This window comes from Bidens hawaiensis, unplaced genomic scaffold (genome assembly GCF_021521415.1).
Source record: "Bidens hawaiensis isolate Kalapana, Puna unplaced genomic scaffold, B.hawaiensis_p1.1 tig00023867_1, whole genome shotgun sequence".
Taxonomy (NCBI): Eukaryota; Viridiplantae; Streptophyta; class Magnoliopsida; order Asterales; family Asteraceae; genus Bidens; species Bidens hawaiensis.
The window spans coordinates 163,651-184,141 of NW_027493758.1; the positions used below are offsets into that span (position 1 = coordinate 163,651).

The 20,491-nt window shown below is 37.5% G+C and overlaps 3 protein-coding genes across 3 annotated transcripts; 2 read left to right on the plus strand and 1 right to left on the minus strand.

Moving 5' to 3' along the window:
• The first annotated feature begins 7,559 nt into the window (after nucleotides 1-7,559).
• Nucleotides 7,560-8,657, plus strand: LOC143568248 (uncharacterized). The gene is made up of 6 exons (XM_077054447.1): nucleotides 7,560-7,704; nucleotides 7,786-7,870; nucleotides 7,986-8,088; nucleotides 8,157-8,241; nucleotides 8,322-8,402; nucleotides 8,478-8,657. Exons 1-6 carry the CDS (start codon nucleotides 7,588-7,590, stop codon nucleotides 8,505-8,507), a joined length of 501 nt encoding a protein of 166 aa, XP_076910562.1. The 5' UTR covers nucleotides 7,560-7,587; the 3' UTR covers nucleotides 8,508-8,657.
• A 224-nt stretch (nucleotides 8,658-8,881) lies between these two features.
• LOC143568257 (uncharacterized) lies at nucleotides 8,882-11,144 on the plus strand. The gene is made up of 8 exons (XM_077054453.1): nucleotides 8,882-8,896; nucleotides 9,117-9,293; nucleotides 9,382-9,435; nucleotides 9,532-9,624; nucleotides 9,695-9,760; nucleotides 9,833-9,879; nucleotides 9,966-11,051; nucleotides 11,125-11,144. Exons 1-7 carry the CDS (start codon nucleotides 8,882-8,884, stop codon nucleotides 10,933-10,935), a joined length of 1,422 nt encoding a protein of 473 aa, XP_076910568.1. The 3' UTR covers nucleotides 10,936-11,051; nucleotides 11,125-11,144.
• A 4,494-nt stretch (nucleotides 11,145-15,638) lies between these two features.
• Nucleotides 15,639-20,052, minus strand: LOC143568258 (E3 ubiquitin-protein ligase UPL5-like). The gene is made up of 3 exons (XM_077054455.1): nucleotides 18,300-20,052; nucleotides 16,124-16,713; nucleotides 15,639-16,055 (listed from the first exon to the last, which is right to left on the minus strand). The coding sequence occupies exons 1-3, from the start codon at nucleotides 20,050-20,052 to the stop codon at nucleotides 15,789-15,791; spliced, it is 2,610 nt and encodes an 869-aa protein (XP_076910570.1). The 3' UTR covers nucleotides 15,639-15,788.
• Between the last annotated feature and the right edge of the window lie 439 nt (nucleotides 20,053-20,491).

Below are 20,491 nucleotides of genomic sequence, written 5' to 3' on the forward strand. Positions count from 1 at the left end.
CAATCAACAAATTCTCTTGTACAAAAAACACAAATATTAACACAAAATCGTGTACTAATTAACGAACAAAACCACAGGTAATCTCAATTTACCCTGTGATAAACGATAACGACAATTAACATAAAATTGCACAAATTAGCATAAAACAGCACTACTTATTAACATAAAAACACAAAATCATGTACTAATTAATCTCAATTTACCCTGTGATAAACGACGACGACAGCAACCGCTCAAGTGGCCGTTTAGAAACCCTAACCATAACCGTAAACTGATCCGACGGAAGCAATCCAAGCATCGTGGAAATCATCTGCTTCATCGAATCCTTCCGAAACGCCTTTCGAGATCACCGAGCTATCCAATGGCTCGATCTTCTTCAGCATATTCGCGATAATAGAGAACTCATGGACGGATGCGTTTCGAGTAGATAGGAAGTCATCGGAGACTCCGCCGCTGTCGCTGAAGCCGGATATGAGGCAACGTGGACGTGGACGTCTGTGTGGTGGTTGGTGGTGTGAGAGTTTGAGGAAGAAGGTTCTCGAGGAAGGTGATGATGCCAGGGAAGGGCTTAGGGTTAGAGAGTCGTGAACTTGAAATTAAGATGGTTAGGAATTACTATGACCCGTGTAAAGTTATCTGGGCCAAACCGGGTTAAATCAACGAGAGTTCACAATTTAAAAATTAAGCAATCGGGTGGCTTTTATAAAGGGGGGAACGACCATATCGCGACACGTATGATTTTCATGTTTTCGTTTATATATATTATAGATTACTATAAACTTTCCTTCATAATCAGGCCATATTTGGCTGGAAAGTTTTGAAGGACAAAACCTTTAACTTTTCTTTTCATTCTCTTTCTTTTCTTTTAATGAAAAAACTCAATAATGAAAAAAAAAATTTCTTATCTTTTCTTTTCTGAACCCTTAAATAAAAAACTTAAGGAATGTAGTGTAAGAGTGTGTATGTTTAATCATGTTTCATATATTTATTATTCTGGCTACATTTCATAAAGAATGTAAGAACGGTCATGAAGAAAAATACTTTATTTGATCTTGAAGTATTTTTCTATTACAATCGTTTGGTTATTGGTTTGTTTTGTTTGATATTTTCTTTTTTGCTTACAGTTATAGTAATTGGTGATAGTTAACATGCTAATCAATAATAAAAATATATGAAACTATGAAACCAGTAAAGATTTCAAACCATATTTGACTCTTGCCTTTAGTTATAGTTATGAACCTATGGTAAAATATAAGCACAAACTCAAAACATATAAGGGATACCAAAAAATACTTTAAATCATTTGCAACAACAATTAGAGATATGTGTTTATCATGCCTTTATTTTCTATCAATGTTTGTGGTGTACCAACTAGAGATTTTCAAAACGGTTTGGGACTAGGAACCGGAACTGGTTCCTAACCGGTTCCTATATTCAAAACCCCATTATAAACCGGTTCCAGGCTCGAACCGGTTAGGGAACCGAACCGGTTCTCCCACCCTCGGACCCCTAACCTATCTAACCGGTTCTTACCGGTTCCTGTACTGTAACCGGTTCCAATTACAGTGTAAAAAATTTTTTTTTTTTCGTTTTTCGTTTGCGATTTGGATTCTAAACTACGATTCGTATTTGTATAACATGAAAAATAAAAAAAAACAATTAACATAAAATTCATTTTATTTACTTTAAGAAGTTAAAAAAAAAAGGTTACATGTTTTAAAATCTTCAAAAACAAACTAACAAAACATTAAACTTATAAATATAAAGTTGTGACATATTATTTCTATAAAAGCCTTCTTGTTCGTCGTAATTATTGAGCGGCGACTTCTTCCTCGGAATTACTTGTAGAAATGCCTTCTTGTTCGTCGTGCACTCGAACATCAAGTGGTGTTTCATCTTCGAGAGTGGTTACGTGTTGAATATGATCGATTGAGTCCAAGTGATCCTTTAAGCAAATGCACATCTCCACCGACTCCGAATTTAGTTTTGTTCTTCTCACCGATATTACCCTGCCACTAAGAGAAAAAGCGGATTCCGAAGCTACCGTAGAAGCTTGGACGGTTAGTAAATCACGGGCCATGGTGGCAAGAATCGGAAACTCGGTTTCCTTTACCTTCCACCAAGCCAAAACATCAAAAGTGCCATATTCCTCTTCGGATAAACCGGTAGAGTAATCATTTGCACTATACCTTCCTAGTTCGCTTGAAGGGGTGTTACCCCTTTGTTTTTTAGCCGTTACGTTGCGAACGGTGTTCATAAGGCTAATCATGGGATCTCGTACTCTAGTAGCACTTGAACTTGATGAAGACCCCCCCGGCATAGGCATGTGTATGTTTGACCCATATTTATTTAAATAAAAGTCATACATAAATTTAAATTTCAAGTTAAAATAATTTTTTGCCTCTGTTGAAAAGTTTGGGTCAACTTCATGCATATCTAAGGCTGAAAAAATTTCGTCTATCACACATTCAACCCCCGTAACATTTAACATTGGGTTTAAAGCGGCGGCGCAAGTAAAAACCGGTGGCAATTCAAGAAAGTATTTTTTTAATTTAAACTTCATTGGTAATATGATGTTTGAAAACATTGGACTTTTATATTCAAATTCTTTAAGATTGTTAACCATTAAAAATACCTCCGAAAGAACCAAGGGACTTGTCGGATAATACGTTCCCGATAGTTTCGTAGTTGATGTTTTAAAAACTTCAAGAAAAGTCGATAAGTCATTGATAATTTCCCATTTCTCATTTGAAAAGGGGATTGCTAAATCATTCTCGGCAAGACTAGAATGAAACATTTGTAAAGTTTCTCTTTGTTCCAAAGCACTTTGAAACATTATGCAAGTGGAATTCCATCGATGAGGTACATCCCAATTAGCTCCCAAAGCTTTTCTTCCCGTATATTTACAAAATTTTCTATAATCCATTTGTCTTTTTTTACTTTTCTTAAAAACTTTATGTATCATTAGTCTAAAATCGTTTATAACCGATGTAACCTCATCCGAAGCAAGTCCGTCTTGCACGATTAAATTAATGATACGTGCAACACACCTTGAGTGAAAAAATACACCATTGCAAATCGGCGTATATTTTAATTTTAATTTATCAACCGCCGATGTATTATTCGACGCGTTATCAAATGCCATTGAAAATATTTTATTTTCTAGTTTATAAGTTTTTATAACATAATCTAAAATTTCAGACAAATTATCTCCCGTACGTGGATACTCAAAGAGTTCGAAAGCAATGGTGCGTTTCATCATTTCCCACGATGACGGGTCTACCCAATGAGCGGTGACACAAAGATAAGATTCGGGTAGACCATGTGGAGCCGACCAAACATCACTAGTTAAGTTTATTCCCGTATTTATATTTTCAAAATATGCAATTAGTACCTCTTTGGCCTTATTCCACAATTTTAAACAATAATGTTTAAGAGTATGACAACTTACGTGAGTGTATTGCGGTTGAAGCGTATCTCGAATCATGGCGGTTAAGCGAGGGTTGTCGAAATGGCTAAACGGCAAAGCTTCTTGAATCACAAACTTCGCCATACGATCTTGAACTCGATCAATTTGGTATGTAAATATTCCGCATTCACTATCCATTTGCGTTTGTTGCGAATCGACGTTCTTTTTCAACGCCTTGCAATACGGTTTTTCGATGTGTTTCTTCAAATTTGAATTCGAAAGTGGGTTTAAATAAACACCACAAAACTTGCACCGAGCCTTCAATGAATGGTCACTCAATTCAACCAAATCCCAATTGCACCAAATCTCTTGATTACGATTATGAGGTGCAATACGAACGAAACTTGGTTCGGCGTTGGAACCTTGACCAACCGATGATTGTGAGGCAGCCATAACAACAAATATGAATATAGAAGAAGAGAAAACAAGAGATTAGAGAACTCAAAACGTTGTAATAGCGTTTTTTTGTATTTTTTGCGTTCGGGTTTGCGTTTTGAGTGTTGTGATGAACCCATGACACCAAATACCTATTTATACTAGTAGTGGGGTGCTTGGGGGAGCCAAAAAACGGCTATTTTTGACCCCAACGGTCAAAAAACGGCCAAAAAAACGATTTCCAACGGCTATACTCGATCCAACGGCTAGAACCGGTTAGGAACCGGTTCCGGTTCGGTTCCGGTTCCTACCCGCCCCCACTCAGAAACGCAAGAACCGGTCACGGATCATCGGGTTGAATCAGATAGGGTCCGGTTCCTAAAAAAACGGGTAGGAACGGGTTCGGGTCTACCGGTTCGGTTCCAGGAACCGGTTTGAATGATCATCTCTAGTACCAACTAGGATGAACCTACAAACTTTCTTTGTAAAGTGCATTCTCTTCCTTCTCTCTCTCTCTCTTTAATTTCTAATGGGCTAAATCTCCAGTTATTGACATTTTATGAAAATTTTTACACGTATAGAATCTCTCATGTTTTCGTGCTTCGCTACTAGTTAAGAATATAACCTCCTTTTTTTAAAAGAGGGCTACTTAATAAGTTGATAAAGTGTTTGGCAAAGTCATAAGGCTTTTTGTATTTCAACTTATAAATAGTGTAAATACTGAGCTTTTATTTTTTTTTAAAAGTTAATAAGTCCTTTTTCTCAAAAGTCCTTATTGGACTTACGAACTTATACAACAATGAGGCTTTCCCTTTGTCTGGATCTACCTAGTACAGAGCCGGCTCAACGAATGTGAAGGTCTAAATTAAAACAAGATTTTAGGGTCTTTTTATGACAATTGTTAAGAAAAAAAAGTTCTTATTGAAAGTTTTGAACTCATAACCTATACTTTAGTAACAACCAAGCATACCGCAAAACCAATACATTACTTTGAGTTTTACCCATTATAATATATCTATATATAATGTTTTTTTCGGACTTAGAGGCCTTAATTAAGTGTGGGCCTAAAGCCCTAACTTGTTTTTGTTGTCCCATGAGCCACCCCTGACCTGGTAGCATCATAGCATGGCAGACAAGTATGAAACCAATTCCACCATTGTAGGCATCAAGCTTATGGATCTCCTTATTGCGCTCTCTCTCTCTCTCTCTCTCTCTCACACACATATATATAGTTTTAATATTTTTTAATTGGGCTTGTAGTGGTGGTTGTTGTGGGAAGGAATAAAGTGGGAGTTTTGAGAAAAAAAATTGGAATCAGATGTATCGTTGATGTGTCGGTTTGTATGAGTTTATTGTTTTAGATGCTCTAATAAGAATCCCAAACACCTTTAATATGAAACATTTTTAGTACAAACTAAACGAAAATGATATAGTTTTTTTCTTAAGAACTCGTAATCTTATTCTACTTCTAAAGTTCTAACCCACTTACAATTGTACCTTCAGGAATTTGAATACTCCACTAGTCCACTCTTAGATATAGCCGAGAGGAGAGAACTTATCACCAAGATGTCTCTTATGAACAAGACATAGTCTTAAAAAACATCTTATTTCTAATGACAAAGTATCATAATACTAAATACTTTTTTTAAATCACATATACTTGTAGTTTGCATAATTTAAACCCTCCACTTCTTAAATAGAGAAAACACATCTTACCATTACATCTATCACACGGTATGAAGTAACTCTTTTAATATTAAACCCCAAATGCCATCTTCAAATGCAATCCATTCTCTATGTATGTATGTGATTAAATGATTCACACTCTCTTTAATGTTATAATATTTTATTTTATCTTACTATTTTAATAAGTAAAATAATAAGGATTAGATGTCATTGAGGTGGTGGCCCAATGGTAGAGACAAAGTCTCTTAACACCAAGGTCTTGGGTTTAAGTCCCACAATCAACAAAGAAATTTACTTTTAAAAAAAAAGAAAAAAAAAGGATTAGATGTCAAGCCTAGATTCAATTCTAACCTAACTTTCTCTCTTAATCTTCTAATCTCTCATCTTATTCGTCCCTCGTTATCCACAAGTTATGAGTCAAAACCATTTTGACAATTGGGTTATAAATTAGTCAATTTTTCTTTCTAATCTTCTAGTATCTCATCTCATTCATCTTAGCTATTAGTGGGTCATGAATCAAAAACAATTTTGGTAATTGACTTATAAAATAATCAGAAAATTAAAAGTAACATATTGATTGAAGATCAAACAAGTAGAAATATAAAAGTTAAACAAGTAGAAAAGAATGATCTTTTTCTATGGTTGGTTTGTTCCTTCGATGTCCCGTTTTTTCTCATGGACACTACATGTTGCATTATCCAGAGTAACTAGCATAAACACAGGGCCGGTTTTGGGTCTGTGCAGGCTAGGCAGCCGCACAGGGCCCAAAACCAAGAGGGGCCCAATTTTATTTCATACCTCTTCATAGTAGGTCCAGTAGCCCAACTCTTAAATGGCCCAAATATGTTTAAAAAAAATAATAATAATCTGCAGCAGCGAGCCAGCGACTTCTGACGAGCAGCGACCGATCAGCAGTGAGGGTTTCTGAAATCAGAATTCTGAGCGATTCACGAACCAACAAGTCGACGAGTCGGCATTAAACCAGGTCTGAATGTTTGATTATTTGACAACTAAATCTTTAATTTCAAAGTAGGTTTTGGAACATGGGTTTTTTTTTTTTCAATTTTGTGATTTCTTCAATTAATATGAGTGCTCGACAACTGATTATTGATTAAGATTTAAGGGTAGCAGTATATATTGAGATAATCATAAATCATTGTAGAAATATATTGTGATTTGAGGTATTAGCAGTATAGGGTTTGGATCAAATACAAATGAAATTAATGTGCTAAACGTGAGAATCAAGTAGAGTAATTAAGTAATTACATCATAGAGTAATTACGTAATTACTCTATGATGTAATTACATAATTACTCTACTTGATTCTCACATTTAGCACGTTAATTTCATCTGTACGTTAACTTTCCCCTAGCAGTATATAACTTTATATTTTTTTTAATCATAAATTTTGTTTTAATTAAAAGCATTGAAAAAAAGTATTTGAGAAAGATATATATACCAACACAAGGCAGTATGAGTGGTGTATTAGTAAAGCAAGAATTAACATCCGTTTCTAAATTGGTGGATGGCACTAAATAATTAAATGTTCGATTATTTGAAATTTTAGTTTAACAATTTTGTATATTTTTTCAAAAGTTATGCCTCCTAAACACTTATCCGGTTACCAAAAACGGAAAAAGAGAAAAATAGATGAAGCCATAAGAAAGTCTCAAGCCAGGGATATGTTTAAGTATTTACCAAAACAACCTCAAGGTTCTAAAGTTGATGAATCTAATGTCGATGCTAATGTTGATGAAGCTAATGCTAATGCTAATGTTGAAGAAGAGTATTTGTATAATGCCTGCTTCATCATTTTGATTCTCTTTCTTATGAGCTTTTTAAGTTGTAGTCTTCAAGAGGCAAATTCGCTTGCGCTATGATTGTCTTAGTGTATGTGTTGGGATTAAACTATACAAGCCCTTCAATTAAGCCCACATCATGATCTACTGACAGTCTTATTACTTATTTGAAGTTCATATTTTAATTTTATTGATATATGTGTACTTTTTTATATCAAACTTATGTTTGTGAACACAGGTTCTTGTTTTAGCACAGTGATGGCCTCAAGATTCCAGGCAGCGGCACTTGTATCTTCACCTATGTGCTCAAATGCGGTTGCATGGTCTGAAGAAAACTTGGTTGCAGTCGCCTCTGGACAATGTGTTACTATCATGGTAATTTTGTCATTTACTATCGTGTTACTATTGTAGCTCGAAGCCTAAAACTTTTAATTTTTCTTATTCATCATTTGGCAGAATCCCGCCAAACTATTTGGACCTAAAGGTTTAATCACAATTCCTGATAGCCAACCTTTTCCAATTGGTTTTATAGACAAAGAAGGTGCATTTTTATTACTCCAATCTAGAATTATTGTCATCTTAAACATCAAATTGAGATTTTGTCAGATGAAATTATTATCATTCTTGAACCTTATATAATGTTGGAATGTTGACAGATTTAGCTGCTGGTTGTATGTTGCCTACGTGTTTGTCTCATGACGTGCATGCTTTTATACGCTCAATATCTTGGTCTCCACTTGGATTGGCTCCTAATGCTGGGTTTGATCGAATCCATTAGCAGTGTAAAAGTGACTTATAAAACTTTTCTAAGTTTTATTTCTGTATAGGTGTTTGATTGCTGTTTGCACCACTAAAGGGGCAGTTAAGGTCTACCGCTCCCCATTTTGTGAATTTTCTTCAGCGTGGGTAGAGGTACACACTCACCTAAGTTGTTATAATGTACATAACAGTTGATATAAAGTATTGAAATGTGTTTACTTTTCTCTTTATAGGTTATGGATATATCTGAAATACTACTTACTTATTTTGCAAAAGTCGGATACAAGGAGGCCAATGTTCCTTCTCGAGAACATGTAAGTTGACTAATAATATCTGTGTTAACTTGGTACCTTATTTGTTGTCGCAATGATGTTTGGTCAATTATCTAGCCAGGTTGGTTTAGAGCAAGAGGACAGTGACTATGAACCAATAACTCCTGTAAGAATCAAAAGCAAAGACAGAAGACAAAGTAAAATCCGCTTAATAAGTGCAGAGCAGTATGCTTCTCGTAGTGCATTGCTTTCATCACTTGTTGTTTGCTGGTCCCCGATCCTTGATAGTAAGTCAGGCAGTAGGATATGCTGTGTACTTGCTGTTGGTGCCAAAAGTGGAATCGTTTCGTTTTGGAGAGTCCATGAACCGCAATGCTACTCCATCGCACAAGGAAGCAATCCTCCTGTTGCATCACTCATAGGTGTTATACAGGCCCACAGTTCTTGGATCACAGCAATCAGTTTCTCAAAGTTTGTTTCTGATGGATCGCCTCAGCTTCTGTTAGCTACAGGGTCCTCTGATGGCAGGTGAGCTAGTATTTGCTGTTAAGTGTTCAGTAGCCCAAATTTACATACTATTATCTTTTTGGTGATTTCAGTGTGAAACTGTGGCGGGGATACACTGATGACCTGCTAAAGTCCACCGAAGACGAGCATGCTTCGTTTTCTCTGTTGAAGTAGGTCATTGTTTTGTGCTAGTCGAATTCCATTTTTTTGTTAGTAGCTTTATTGATGTAGATTTTTTAATGTAAATAGCCTATAAATGTTGGGCCGGGGCCTTCGTCTGTACTTTCACTTCTCGTTCCAGACTCTTCCCCACACAAGATACTCTTGGCTGTTGGCAAAGGTTCTGGATCTGTGGAAATATTGACTTATGATACGTCGATAGGAACGTTTGATGTATCTGGTTCACATTATGCGCATGACCAAGTTGTAAGCTTCCACAACTTACTTCTAATAATAGTGATTGATGTGCATAAAGTTTTTAATATTCTTCTGTTGGTGACGATTGATGAATCAGGTTGCAGGTTTGGCTTGGGCTTATGATGGAAAGTGTTTGTACAGCTGTAGCCAGGTACTCATAGTCTGTATTTCATCTTCCATTGATAATTTGGTTCATAGTAAAACTTATGTGCCTTTTTTTTTCCTTTTTTTTTTTCAATTGTGACAGGATAATTCTTTGCGTAGTTGGATCATAAAAGGAAATTCGCTGCATGAAGTACCTTTACCTTCAAATATTCTCGGTGTTAAGATGTCCAACGATGTATGAGATCATCGACTCTCTTCTTTATTTGTTGCATTTTTTATTGTCTCAAAATAATCTTTTTTTGCAGGTCCCTAATGTGTCAGATGCCTGTTTTGGCATAGCAATATCCCCTGCCAATCTTGCGATTGCTGTGGTACGATTCATTCTTTTGTAAATCTAGTTACTTCTACATATATTAACTGGATTTTTTTCCCGAGTTTTGCAGGTTCGAGTATTTGATGCTAATCTGTTAAATCCAATGTATCAGGCTAGGTAAGTCTAATGCTACAATGCATTTTTGAAAAATTAGATAATAAAAACGCTTCTTGGTTTTGATATTTCGAGTAATTTTAATGCAGGCAACAGAAGGCTGTTGTTGAGTTCTTCTGGATTGGTGGGCAAAAGCTTCAAGATGCCGTGGATGAAAATTTCCCTGGTTTTCCTAACATGGATTTAGTTAATTGGGGACATAACATACTATGGTCTTTAAATCAGTATAAACGTCATCTTGATAAGCCTTTAGTTATATGGGACATTATATCAGCATTATCCACTTTCTCAAAATCTGAAGCTAACTATGTAGAGCAAATATTGGTCACGTGGCTGATGTCGAGTCTCGGGTTTGAGTGTGGTCCTTCTTTTGGAAATGTTTTGCCACACGTGTATACATGTCTCTCGGACTTAACTTCACGCCAGTTGCATCTACTTAATGTTATTAATAGGCATGTTTTACTTAAAGAAGTCAAGTTGAATGATGAAGAACATGCATCTGAGAAGGAGGAACCGGAACTATGGATTAAGCTTCTTGAAATGTGTGAAAAACATATTCGAGAAAGGCTTGTCGGGTGTACTTTTTCTGCTACAGTAAATGGTGGTTGGGAGCATGTTGGATTGGCACAAATGAGGCTGTGGGTCGCGAAAAATGGCAATATGGTTAAAGATTACGTGAAACGTCTTGCTTCTAAAGTTAAAAAGATTGAGAAAAGATATATAACAGCAGCAGAAAATGAGTGTTGTAGCTACTGTTCAGCAGGGGTGCCATTTGAGGATACAGAAGTTGCATATTGTGAGAGAGACGAGAAGCATAAACTGACTAGATGTGCGGTGTCTATGGTTGTGTGCCCGCTTTCTCCATTGTGGTTTTGCGTGTCTTGCAACAGACGAGTCTCAAATTTGCCCCCCGAGACGCTTTTTACATTGGCCAGATACCCTCCTACACCTGTGCACAAGAATGGTGAGATAACATTGTCAAAACCATTGTGTCCGTTTTGTGGGATACTGCTGCAAAGGTTGCAGCCCGAGTTTCTATTGTCGACGCTACCTGTATAGATTCAAGGAGTTTTCCACTTCATCTTTTGTATATAGCCGAATACATTTAGCAGCGAATGAAACTAATATCGTGTTAAGAGGATGGGCTGACTTGTCAACGATCTCTGTGACTTGAGGTACAGGTTTTTATCATGCTTCTTTGTGATGCTGCTCTTTTGATGGACAGCCATTGGATTCTGAGTTTTTGAGTATTCATTTTGTTTGCAGGAAACATATCGGTGTGGAACCATAACTTTAGTAAGAAGGTGAAGCTATACATTAGCCATGTTTAATTATAATTGTCTGTTTTGCTAGTGCTTTAGCTTAGTTAGTGTTTTCTATCTACTGTGTCATTATGGCTTTGGTTGATTTGGACCTGGTTCATGGTATTTCAGTATTCATGTTTCTCACATTTGCTGAAGAATGAAGATTAATTATTAGATTATATAAATAAGGCGTAAAGTTTGGTAGTGGTGAATCTTGTAACATAAGAACTCATTCCCTTTGAGAGTTACAGGTTTAGAGACCAGACACTTGCACATGACCAAACTGTTTGATAACAAGAGTAAATACACTTTGATTGGGCTGTTGGTTTAATAGTTTAAACATGAGTATAGGTGACAATTGTGACCCTTTTTTTTAAATAGGTTGATTTGGGTAATAATTAATTGTATAACGTATATGGTGTTATTTGGGCCACCTAAACTTAGACAGTTAATTGGTGAATTTGGTTCTACTTGGATTAGTTTTTAACGGATTAAAAAAGGTAACTATTATAAAATTGATTAGAACCTCACATTATCACTGTTTCTCTGATTTTCTCCACCTCCTACTTGTTGCCGGCTGCCACAACCGGCACTGCTGCATTCCACCATCACTGCGTTCACCACTCATCGCCACTGTAACCAACCCACTGACTCATTCTAACCTGATTCTATTTTGACCAGAAGCTGAACCCTGCTTAACTTGCTGGGTTAGGTTTTATGTGTTCTTATATGGCCCAATTACAAATTTTGTCCTTTAAAATAAGACGAATTACGGTTCGTGTCCTTTTCTAAGTTTCCTTGCAGGCGGTGTACTTTAAACTTTTTTTTCCTACAAGTTTTGTCCTTTACGCTAACTGGGTTAGAAAAAGTCAGTTAAATCCCATCACGTGAGGCGCATGTGAGGGTACTTTTGTCCTTTCATATATCTCTGCAACTAAGCCCTCTGTATCACTCTTCCCCCTCCCTCTCAATCGAATCAATTCCCGGCGATTAAAAACTTTAAACCCTCGTGTTCGACGCGACTCAATTAGGGCTTCAATCAATTGCACATCATTCTCAGAACTTAAACACGTAAGATGGATGATCCTCCTCATCCTCGATTCTACATTCGTGAAGCTGATGAACAATCAAATGCTGATGCGTTTTATGGTAAGTTAAAACTTTAGGGTTTATAATTGGGTTTATTTAACTAACAGCTGTTTAATCTTGTTTGTATAGTAAATAATCCACATTTGTTCACGATCAAGATGCACCATGGTGGCAGTTTCACTAAATTTCCTGGACGGGTTTATAACAGAGCCGTTGTCCATTTTGTTGACATGCTAGATATTGACAAGTTTTCAGTTCACGAGCAATGTCTGATGTGTTGACCAACAACATGTGTGAATGTTTCAATTCAAAGCTGGTAGATGGAAGGGACAAGCCTATTATCACATTGCTGGAATACATCAGAGAATATGTGATGAGGAAGATTGTTACTGTGTTGAAGGTAATTGATAGGTCATCAGGGTTACTAACACCATATGCTACACAAATTATGGAGTCAGTGAAGAAGGAAGCAAGCGGGTGAGTTGTATGTGAATATTTACTTGTCTTGTAAATGATGTGAATTGTTTACATATTTGGATGATAGGTACTCTGTGCATTGGAACGGTGAGGATCATTATCAGGTAACAGGTCCATATGGTGATCAGTGTGTAGTGAACATGAGCACAAGTACATGTGCATGTAGGAGATGGGAGATAACTGGGATACCTTGTAGACATGTGGTGGCATGTATTTGGGTGAAGGGTGCACATGACAGATCTGTTGGCAGGCCAGAAACATTTGTCAAACCAATTTACACAATGGATAGGTGGAAGGCAGTGTATAGCTACAAGGTGTATCCCGTCAATGGTATGAGTATGTGGCCCACATCACAAGTCCCAATCCAGATCACAGCTCCTAAATTAAAAAAGCAAACTGGAAGGCCAAAGAAATCAAGGAAAAAGTCAGCAGTGGAAAGGGAAGATGGTGGTTCAAGGAAAAAGTCAAAGGTTGATGCAAAGGGCAAGGGAAAGGCTGTGGAGGGTGAAGGCCAGAAAGTGAAGGCAGTGAGAAAGACAAAGCCAAAAGGATCAAACACTTGTGGGACATGTGGTCAAAAGGGTCACAACAAGAGATCATGCATGAAAAATTTTGCAGATTAATGTGCCTACTGTTTGACTGTTTTTGTAGTTTTTATGACTTTATGGTATGGATATTTTTATGATTGTTTTTGCAGATTAAGTTGTTAGACTTTTTTTGAAGTTTTTCATGGTATGGATGTATTAAGTTGTTGTCTGGACTTATTTTAAGTTTTTCAAACACTTGTATGGATGTATTAAGTTGTTATGGATGTATTAAGTTTTTCATGTTTTTGAAGTTTTTCATGGTATGGTAATGGTTGTGCATAACTGCAGATGGATGGATCAGATGTTACTTATTTTAAGGGTTTGGACATATTTGCCCTTGGATCAGATTTTACTTAATTTAATGGTTTGGCAGTTTTTACTTATTTGCCCTTGGATCAGATCAGATCATATTATGCAGTATTCATCTCTTGGTTTATGGATGTTGTAGATGGATGTGTAGATAGTGCACAATGTGCAGATTGTGCATGATGTGCAGATTCTGCATAATGTGTAGATTGTGCATAATGTGTAGATAGTGCACAATGTGCAGATTGTGCATCATGTGTAGATAGTGCACAATGTGCAGATTGTGTATACAATCCATCCAAAAGTCCAAAATAAACTAACCAAAGATCCAAATTAAATCCAAAATAAACTGATGATACATTGCTTAAAAGGGATCCAAAATTACATCCAAAATAAAGTCAAAATACATAATACTTAAACTGCATAAAGTCCTAAATTAACTAATAAAGTCAAAATACAAATAGTCAACAACTTCAAATTCAGTCAACTAGTTACATTTTCATTGCAATTACAATTGCAATGAAAATGATCCAACTAATGACCAATCTGTTCTTCATCTTCCTTGCTTGTTCTTTATAACTCTCTAAACTTTGTTCAACCATGTTTTTCGATTTCAATAAGCCCGGGATAATCTCCAATGCCCGTTCACACATTGGTGGGTCACGCCATCCAAGAAAGGGGCAATCCGATGTCTGGAAAAGAGGAGAAACATGAAGTATAAACAATTGACTGGAACTTAAATCCAATTACACACTTACCATGTCCGGACAAGAGAAAAACCGACGACCTGGATTTCTATCAGTTCATGAAGTTCGAACAACTGCTACCTTGCCACAAACACAGTAAGCCATCATCAATTGAGCCCTGGTATTTGAATTTCGCATCGAGCCCTAATTGATTGAAGCCCTAATTGAGTCGCGTCGGACACGAGCCCTAATTGAAGCCCTGATTGAAGCCCTAATTGAGTCGCGTCGCCGGGGAATTGAATCGATTGAAGGTGGGGTTGGATTAAAAAGAGGGGGAAGAGTGATACAGAGGGCTTAGTTGCAGAGATATATGAAAGGACAAAAGTACCCTCACATGCGCCTCACGTGATGGGATTTAACTGACTTTTTCTAACCCAGTTAGCGTAAAGGACAAAACTTGTAGGAAAAAAAAGTTTAAAGTACACCGCCTGCAAGGAAACTTAGAAAAGGACACGAACCGAAATTCGTCTTATTTTAAAGGACAAAATTTGTAATTCTGTCTTCTTATATTTTAAGAACTTTTATATAAAAAAAAATTCACCAGTAAATATTTTTATTGATTCAGTGTTTGGTTTACTTACTATTCAAAAGTTCTCTTTATTTTCTACATCAGGTATATACAATTTGTTGACGTGACTTTGGAAAGAATACTTTCATTTTATAAATCGAGCAAGCTTTGGAAAAATCTTACATTATGTTAAGCCTTAAGAGGTACTGCGAGTCTGCAACAACCACTGTCATTAACATTCCACCGCCACTCCACACGTGTGTCCACCACCACCATCCGGCAAGTAAATTTAAACCAGACTCCATTTCGGTTAACACGCGTTTATACACAAACAAAATACACTTATTTTACCCATTTTAACCGGTACGCATTAAATCTCACAACCGTTTTAATCCGTCACCCGAACCCAACTGACCAGGCCAATTTGTTGAGCATAAACATGATTGATTCACATGAATAAAGAACCAAACTGTTAGATAAAATACACCATTTTTTTTAATAAAAAAACAATGAACATATGAAGATCTATCAATATCTATTCTGTCTTTTTTAATAATCCACATATTGGTTACTTCATTCCATGGGGGTTTATATGGCTGATAAAATTGTGCTTCTGTCACCCCACCCCAGATGGAGTTAAAAGATCAATCATCACTCAACCTACTGTTTAAAATGCAAAACCACCTTTACTTCAATTAACTAGTTTCAAAGATGCAAACTGTAACCAAAAACCAAAATTAAATAAAAATCAACCGCCTTTTTATTTATTATATATATACCCGCTACGTACATATATATTAACAGACCTAACAAGTCACCCTTTTCCTTCACGATAGACAATTTAGCACCCTAAATCTTTACAAATAAGTGACAAAACTGTCGCTGTGTTTGTCTGTCACCATGTTCCAAAGCTGCAGCCCACATGTTCTTGAGTGATGATGTTTAGGCGTTGCTGCATGACCTCCATTGACGGGTAAGCCGGGAAACAGATGCGGTAGAAGCAGGTGTGAGAAGATGGCAGATGGTCAAAGCTGCTCTCACTTGACTTGTAAATGTAAAGCCTTGAAGCCAACCCACCAAAGCCCTCCACTGGTAGATACTTCACTGATGTCCAAAAGAACAGCAGAACCTTTCTTTGCTCTGCTGTCATTTCACCCACAATCTGCACCACTTCACTTATTAACTGCAAATCCAACACAATTATTTAAAGAAAACGAGCAAGTGGCTTACCTTCCAGAACCATTGTATTTGAGGATCTGTGTCTACATAGCCATTGTATTCTGTATGTGCCTTCCAATCATCAACTGAGATAATATTTTCACTTCCGTGCAACATCCCATCAAGATCTTGAAGTTCTAAGCTCTTGAAGCATAACTTGCGGATTTCTTCGTTTGTAACTATATCTGCAAATCCTCTAGCAAAATGGGTTACCTGCTCGGAAACGGATGTCACAAACCGATGCTTGATCAGAAGATCAACATACTCCTTCCTGTTACTGCTATTCACACTAATGTTTCTGCCATCAGGTAGAAGCTCTAAAACTTTCATGGATCCCAGTTCTTCAGCCTCCCAAACAAATGTTAGACCAAGGGCGTCATCGTCCACCGCATTAGCATTCATGTTCAATATCTGCTTGCAGCTACTGTACAAGTATGGATCTGCATCCTTTATATCTTCCAAACACACATCTAACCCGCCCAATTGCAAGAAGAATGCCCGATCAAATACTATGCCAACTTGCATTTTATGCATCAAGGCTAGGGCTATTATTCTCCCAGCAAATTTAAAATACTTGAGGTGCATTGGGTCCACCTTAGATGCTGCAACATCAAGCATAATTTGTCATATTCTAAAGCACATACAATTGGAACTACACATAACAGGAACAAGCAATTGGTGGAAAATTCAATGTGCTTGCCATTCATGCTTATGGAGTTGGAGAATAAGATACTACACTAACATGATGAGATGTTTCTGATCATCCGGCCTCTCAAGCCATGTTGTAACTAAGGTTACAGTTTAAGGTTAAACATGACAGCCCTAGTTGTAACTGGATCAGGTTAATCAGGTTTCAGAAATTTTAAACCATAATCGATAACCGGCCCACTAATTTATTCAGTACATCAGGTTCAGGTTACATTTTATCGGGTCAGGTTAATTGAGTTTCTGAGCGGGTATATGAGTATAATTAAGAAAAAGTCCAATGCTATAAAAAGTATCGGAACGAGTAAATGAGATAATTAAATGAGTATAATGCAATATTATATGTTTATAAAATCATGTCATGCATTTATACTGTAAAACCGTGGTGTTCTAAATTTAGTCACATATATGTGTAAAATCAAGTGACTCATGTTTTGTAAAGCTAACTGTTAGAAATGGGTCGTAGAATATTTCTGTTTGAGAGTTATACAATAAATAAATAGAGCTTTATTTAAAGTCAAAACTGAACAGTAGAAATGCAATTTGCAGTAACCCTTATATGGGACGCCCGGTAATTTTAAACGTAATTCGGGTTTTTCAGGCTAACCTGAAAACCAAAAAATCAACCCATTAACCGAGCCATTAACTAAAGGCCGTGTTCGGGTTTAAGACTAATTGGGTATGGGTTCATCGGGTTCTGCTTGTTCGGAGGGTTTACGGTTAAAAAATGAAGCCCTAGTTGTAACAAACAATAATAAGCTCAACAGGCAATATGTTGGACATCTAAATTCCTCCAAATAATCTCTTCACACAGAAAACTCAGCTTACACTATATTTTAAGTTCACCTGACCTCTATTTTACTCAAACTAAACATGCTCATACATATTTTAAATTATCTAGTTCTTTCTGTCCAACTCGCCTTTTGACACAAATTAGACATCATAAACATCACTGTCACAAATTCACCTAAAGTCTTCAAGTAATGTAGGTACCCTGTTGAAATTATCAGCCAGTGGAATAAACTACTGAATTATAAAATGCGCAAAGCAACTTAATTATTATGTTGGCGATTATACATATACGTAAGTTAAACAAACTAGCCAAGGTGTGCCATTACAGAGAATATATAAACACTCTGCATACCCACTGACACAGCATGTCACTTTACATTTGACTTGATAAACAGAAAAAAATAAAGACTTGGTAACAATTGTGATCCTTATGCAAAAAAAAGAAAGAAAAGAAGCAGCTTAGACAAATAAAAAGAGGACAAAGACTTAGGAGGGTGTGCTTTTCATAGACCTTTAACTTCCTTCTATCTGCAACAAACTTGTCACTGACTATTACTTGTGCTACTCTTGATTATGTTACACTTGTCTATTCATGTCCTAGTATTTGTAGTAATATTTAATTGGGCATATACAAATTTAAAACTTGCATAACCATATACGAGAACACAGATCAATGCTAGATAGAACTTACCTGGATTAGGAAAGAATCGTCTTCGATCGTTGGGGCAAGCAACAAATAGAGCATTTTGAGGATTAAAGATAGCTTGACACACCAAGAAAAACCATTCCCGTAACACACCAGGTCCAGTAGCTTCCTCGTTTTTAAACTCCATAAATAATCCACCACGCAAAGTTCCAGGCTCTGCTCCTACAATATACTCAAAAGACTCAGCCAACAACTGTGACCGGTCAATAAGCATCTCGTGAAGCTCCTCATACTCATCCTTCACCTCTGGAAGCAACATCATAACCAAATGCCGCCTCGATTCAAAGTCAGTGAGCTCCTTATGCTCAAGAATCCATTTATAATCGTCTCCCCTCTTAGCATATCTAACAATCAGATAACATAAAGAACCCCTGTTACCCTTCAAACTCATCCAAAACTTGTCTTCTCCACCTTGATATAATATAGCAATATGATGCAACTCCCGTAAGATACAAAGGTACTGATCCCACCCACCATCTCCTTTCTCTTTCTGCACCTTGATAAAGTCCTCAACTTTGTTGAGACACAATTGCAGTTTTGCTAAAAGATCAAGAAAGATGGTATAAAGATAACTGACTTCATCACTGTACCAAGGACTGTGGTTATAATGCAAAGGTATCAGATTCCCGTAAGCCACCTGGTCAACTATTGCGTTTCTCAGAGGCCGCACAAACGCCCCAAAATCATTAACATCACTCTGTGAAGGCCCGGAATTCACAACTGACTCCATACTTGAAACCAAATCCTCCGATAACTTAGATGCAAGTTCATGCAGAAACGGAAATATCTCCTGCACCGCAATCACCACCTTCTTATAACCACCGGATTCATAAACCTTCGAATTCCTACCCAACTTAACATACTCCACCATCGATCCTAAACTAGTTCGACAGAGTCTATATAACGGGTCATCACGAGTTGCAGCTCTAGCAAGCAACTTACAAAACTCCAACACTACAGGCGCAAACTCCGAATACAAAGGCACAGGCAACGCCTTAATAAAATGCTGAATCGAGTCTTGAGCACAATCCTTATTACCATGATGAGGCGACATATACAGCATCACCAGCGCGGCAGGCGCCGACGACGACAGAAACACATTCAGATACGGCGCAGCATGATCAACCCCTTCGGTGGGCATCATATTCAAAAAGTCCGTCAATTTCGATTTAATCGACCCGGGCCCGGCTCTTTCGCCCTTACACATCCTACAAAGAATCGAAACCAAGTCATCGATGACCTGCCACGCCTGTGGATGGCCCGAGCTGCGCATCCGGCCGACTAAAATCAACCCGGCATCGTTGGTGATCCTGCAGTGATGAAGACTATGCTCCCACTGAAGCTGCTTGCCGCAGTAGAGAAGGCGCTGCTCGATTACGGGTATGCCGGTGGCGGCATGGATCTTTTCGTGGACGGATTTGATGGTGTCATCGGGGTTGCCGTGCAGGACAAGGGTCTTGCCGTGAGAGATGGTTTTGACGAAGAAATAGATGCGATTGGGGTGGGATGGAACAGTAGGGTTTAGGGTGGAAGTGGAATTGGAGGCCCTGGGTGTGAAGTGAGACTGGGGGGTTAGGGTTTGATCATCAATTGAAGAAGTGGAGGAATTGAGATTAGGGTTAGGGTTATCTTTTCTCATCCTGACTGAAGAAGAAGAAGAAGAGAGGTCATCGTCGACGTAATCTTCGAGCTTGCGTTTGATGCGTTGTTGGAGGCAATCATCCAACAGGAGACTCATTGAGACGGTGATTGATCGGCTACGGCCGGAGGATAATCAAATCCATCGGACGGAAGAAGAAGAAGAAGAAGATGCAATTTCAATAAATTAAACTCCGGGTGGGTTTTAGTTGAGAGAGAGTGTGTGTGTAAATGTAAAGGAGGGTGTTGAGTTAACAATTAACAAGAGTGCTACTCGACCCGGGTTCTTCTGCATGGTTACATTGGGTGAAAAGCCCGAATTATTCTAGGGTTCTGGCCTTCCGGGCCCAAATTAGTTTCGGGTTGGATTAATAAAAGTTAAGATCGGGTTTTGGATTGAGGTTAACAGGTTTTAAACTAGGTTTTAATGGGTTTGGGTCACGGTTGTATCTTCGTGCCATAATCATCAAAACGGTTGTGAAGACAGTTACCCGGCGTAAACATTGGTATTTATATTCATGTTGTACTAAGGTGTAAAT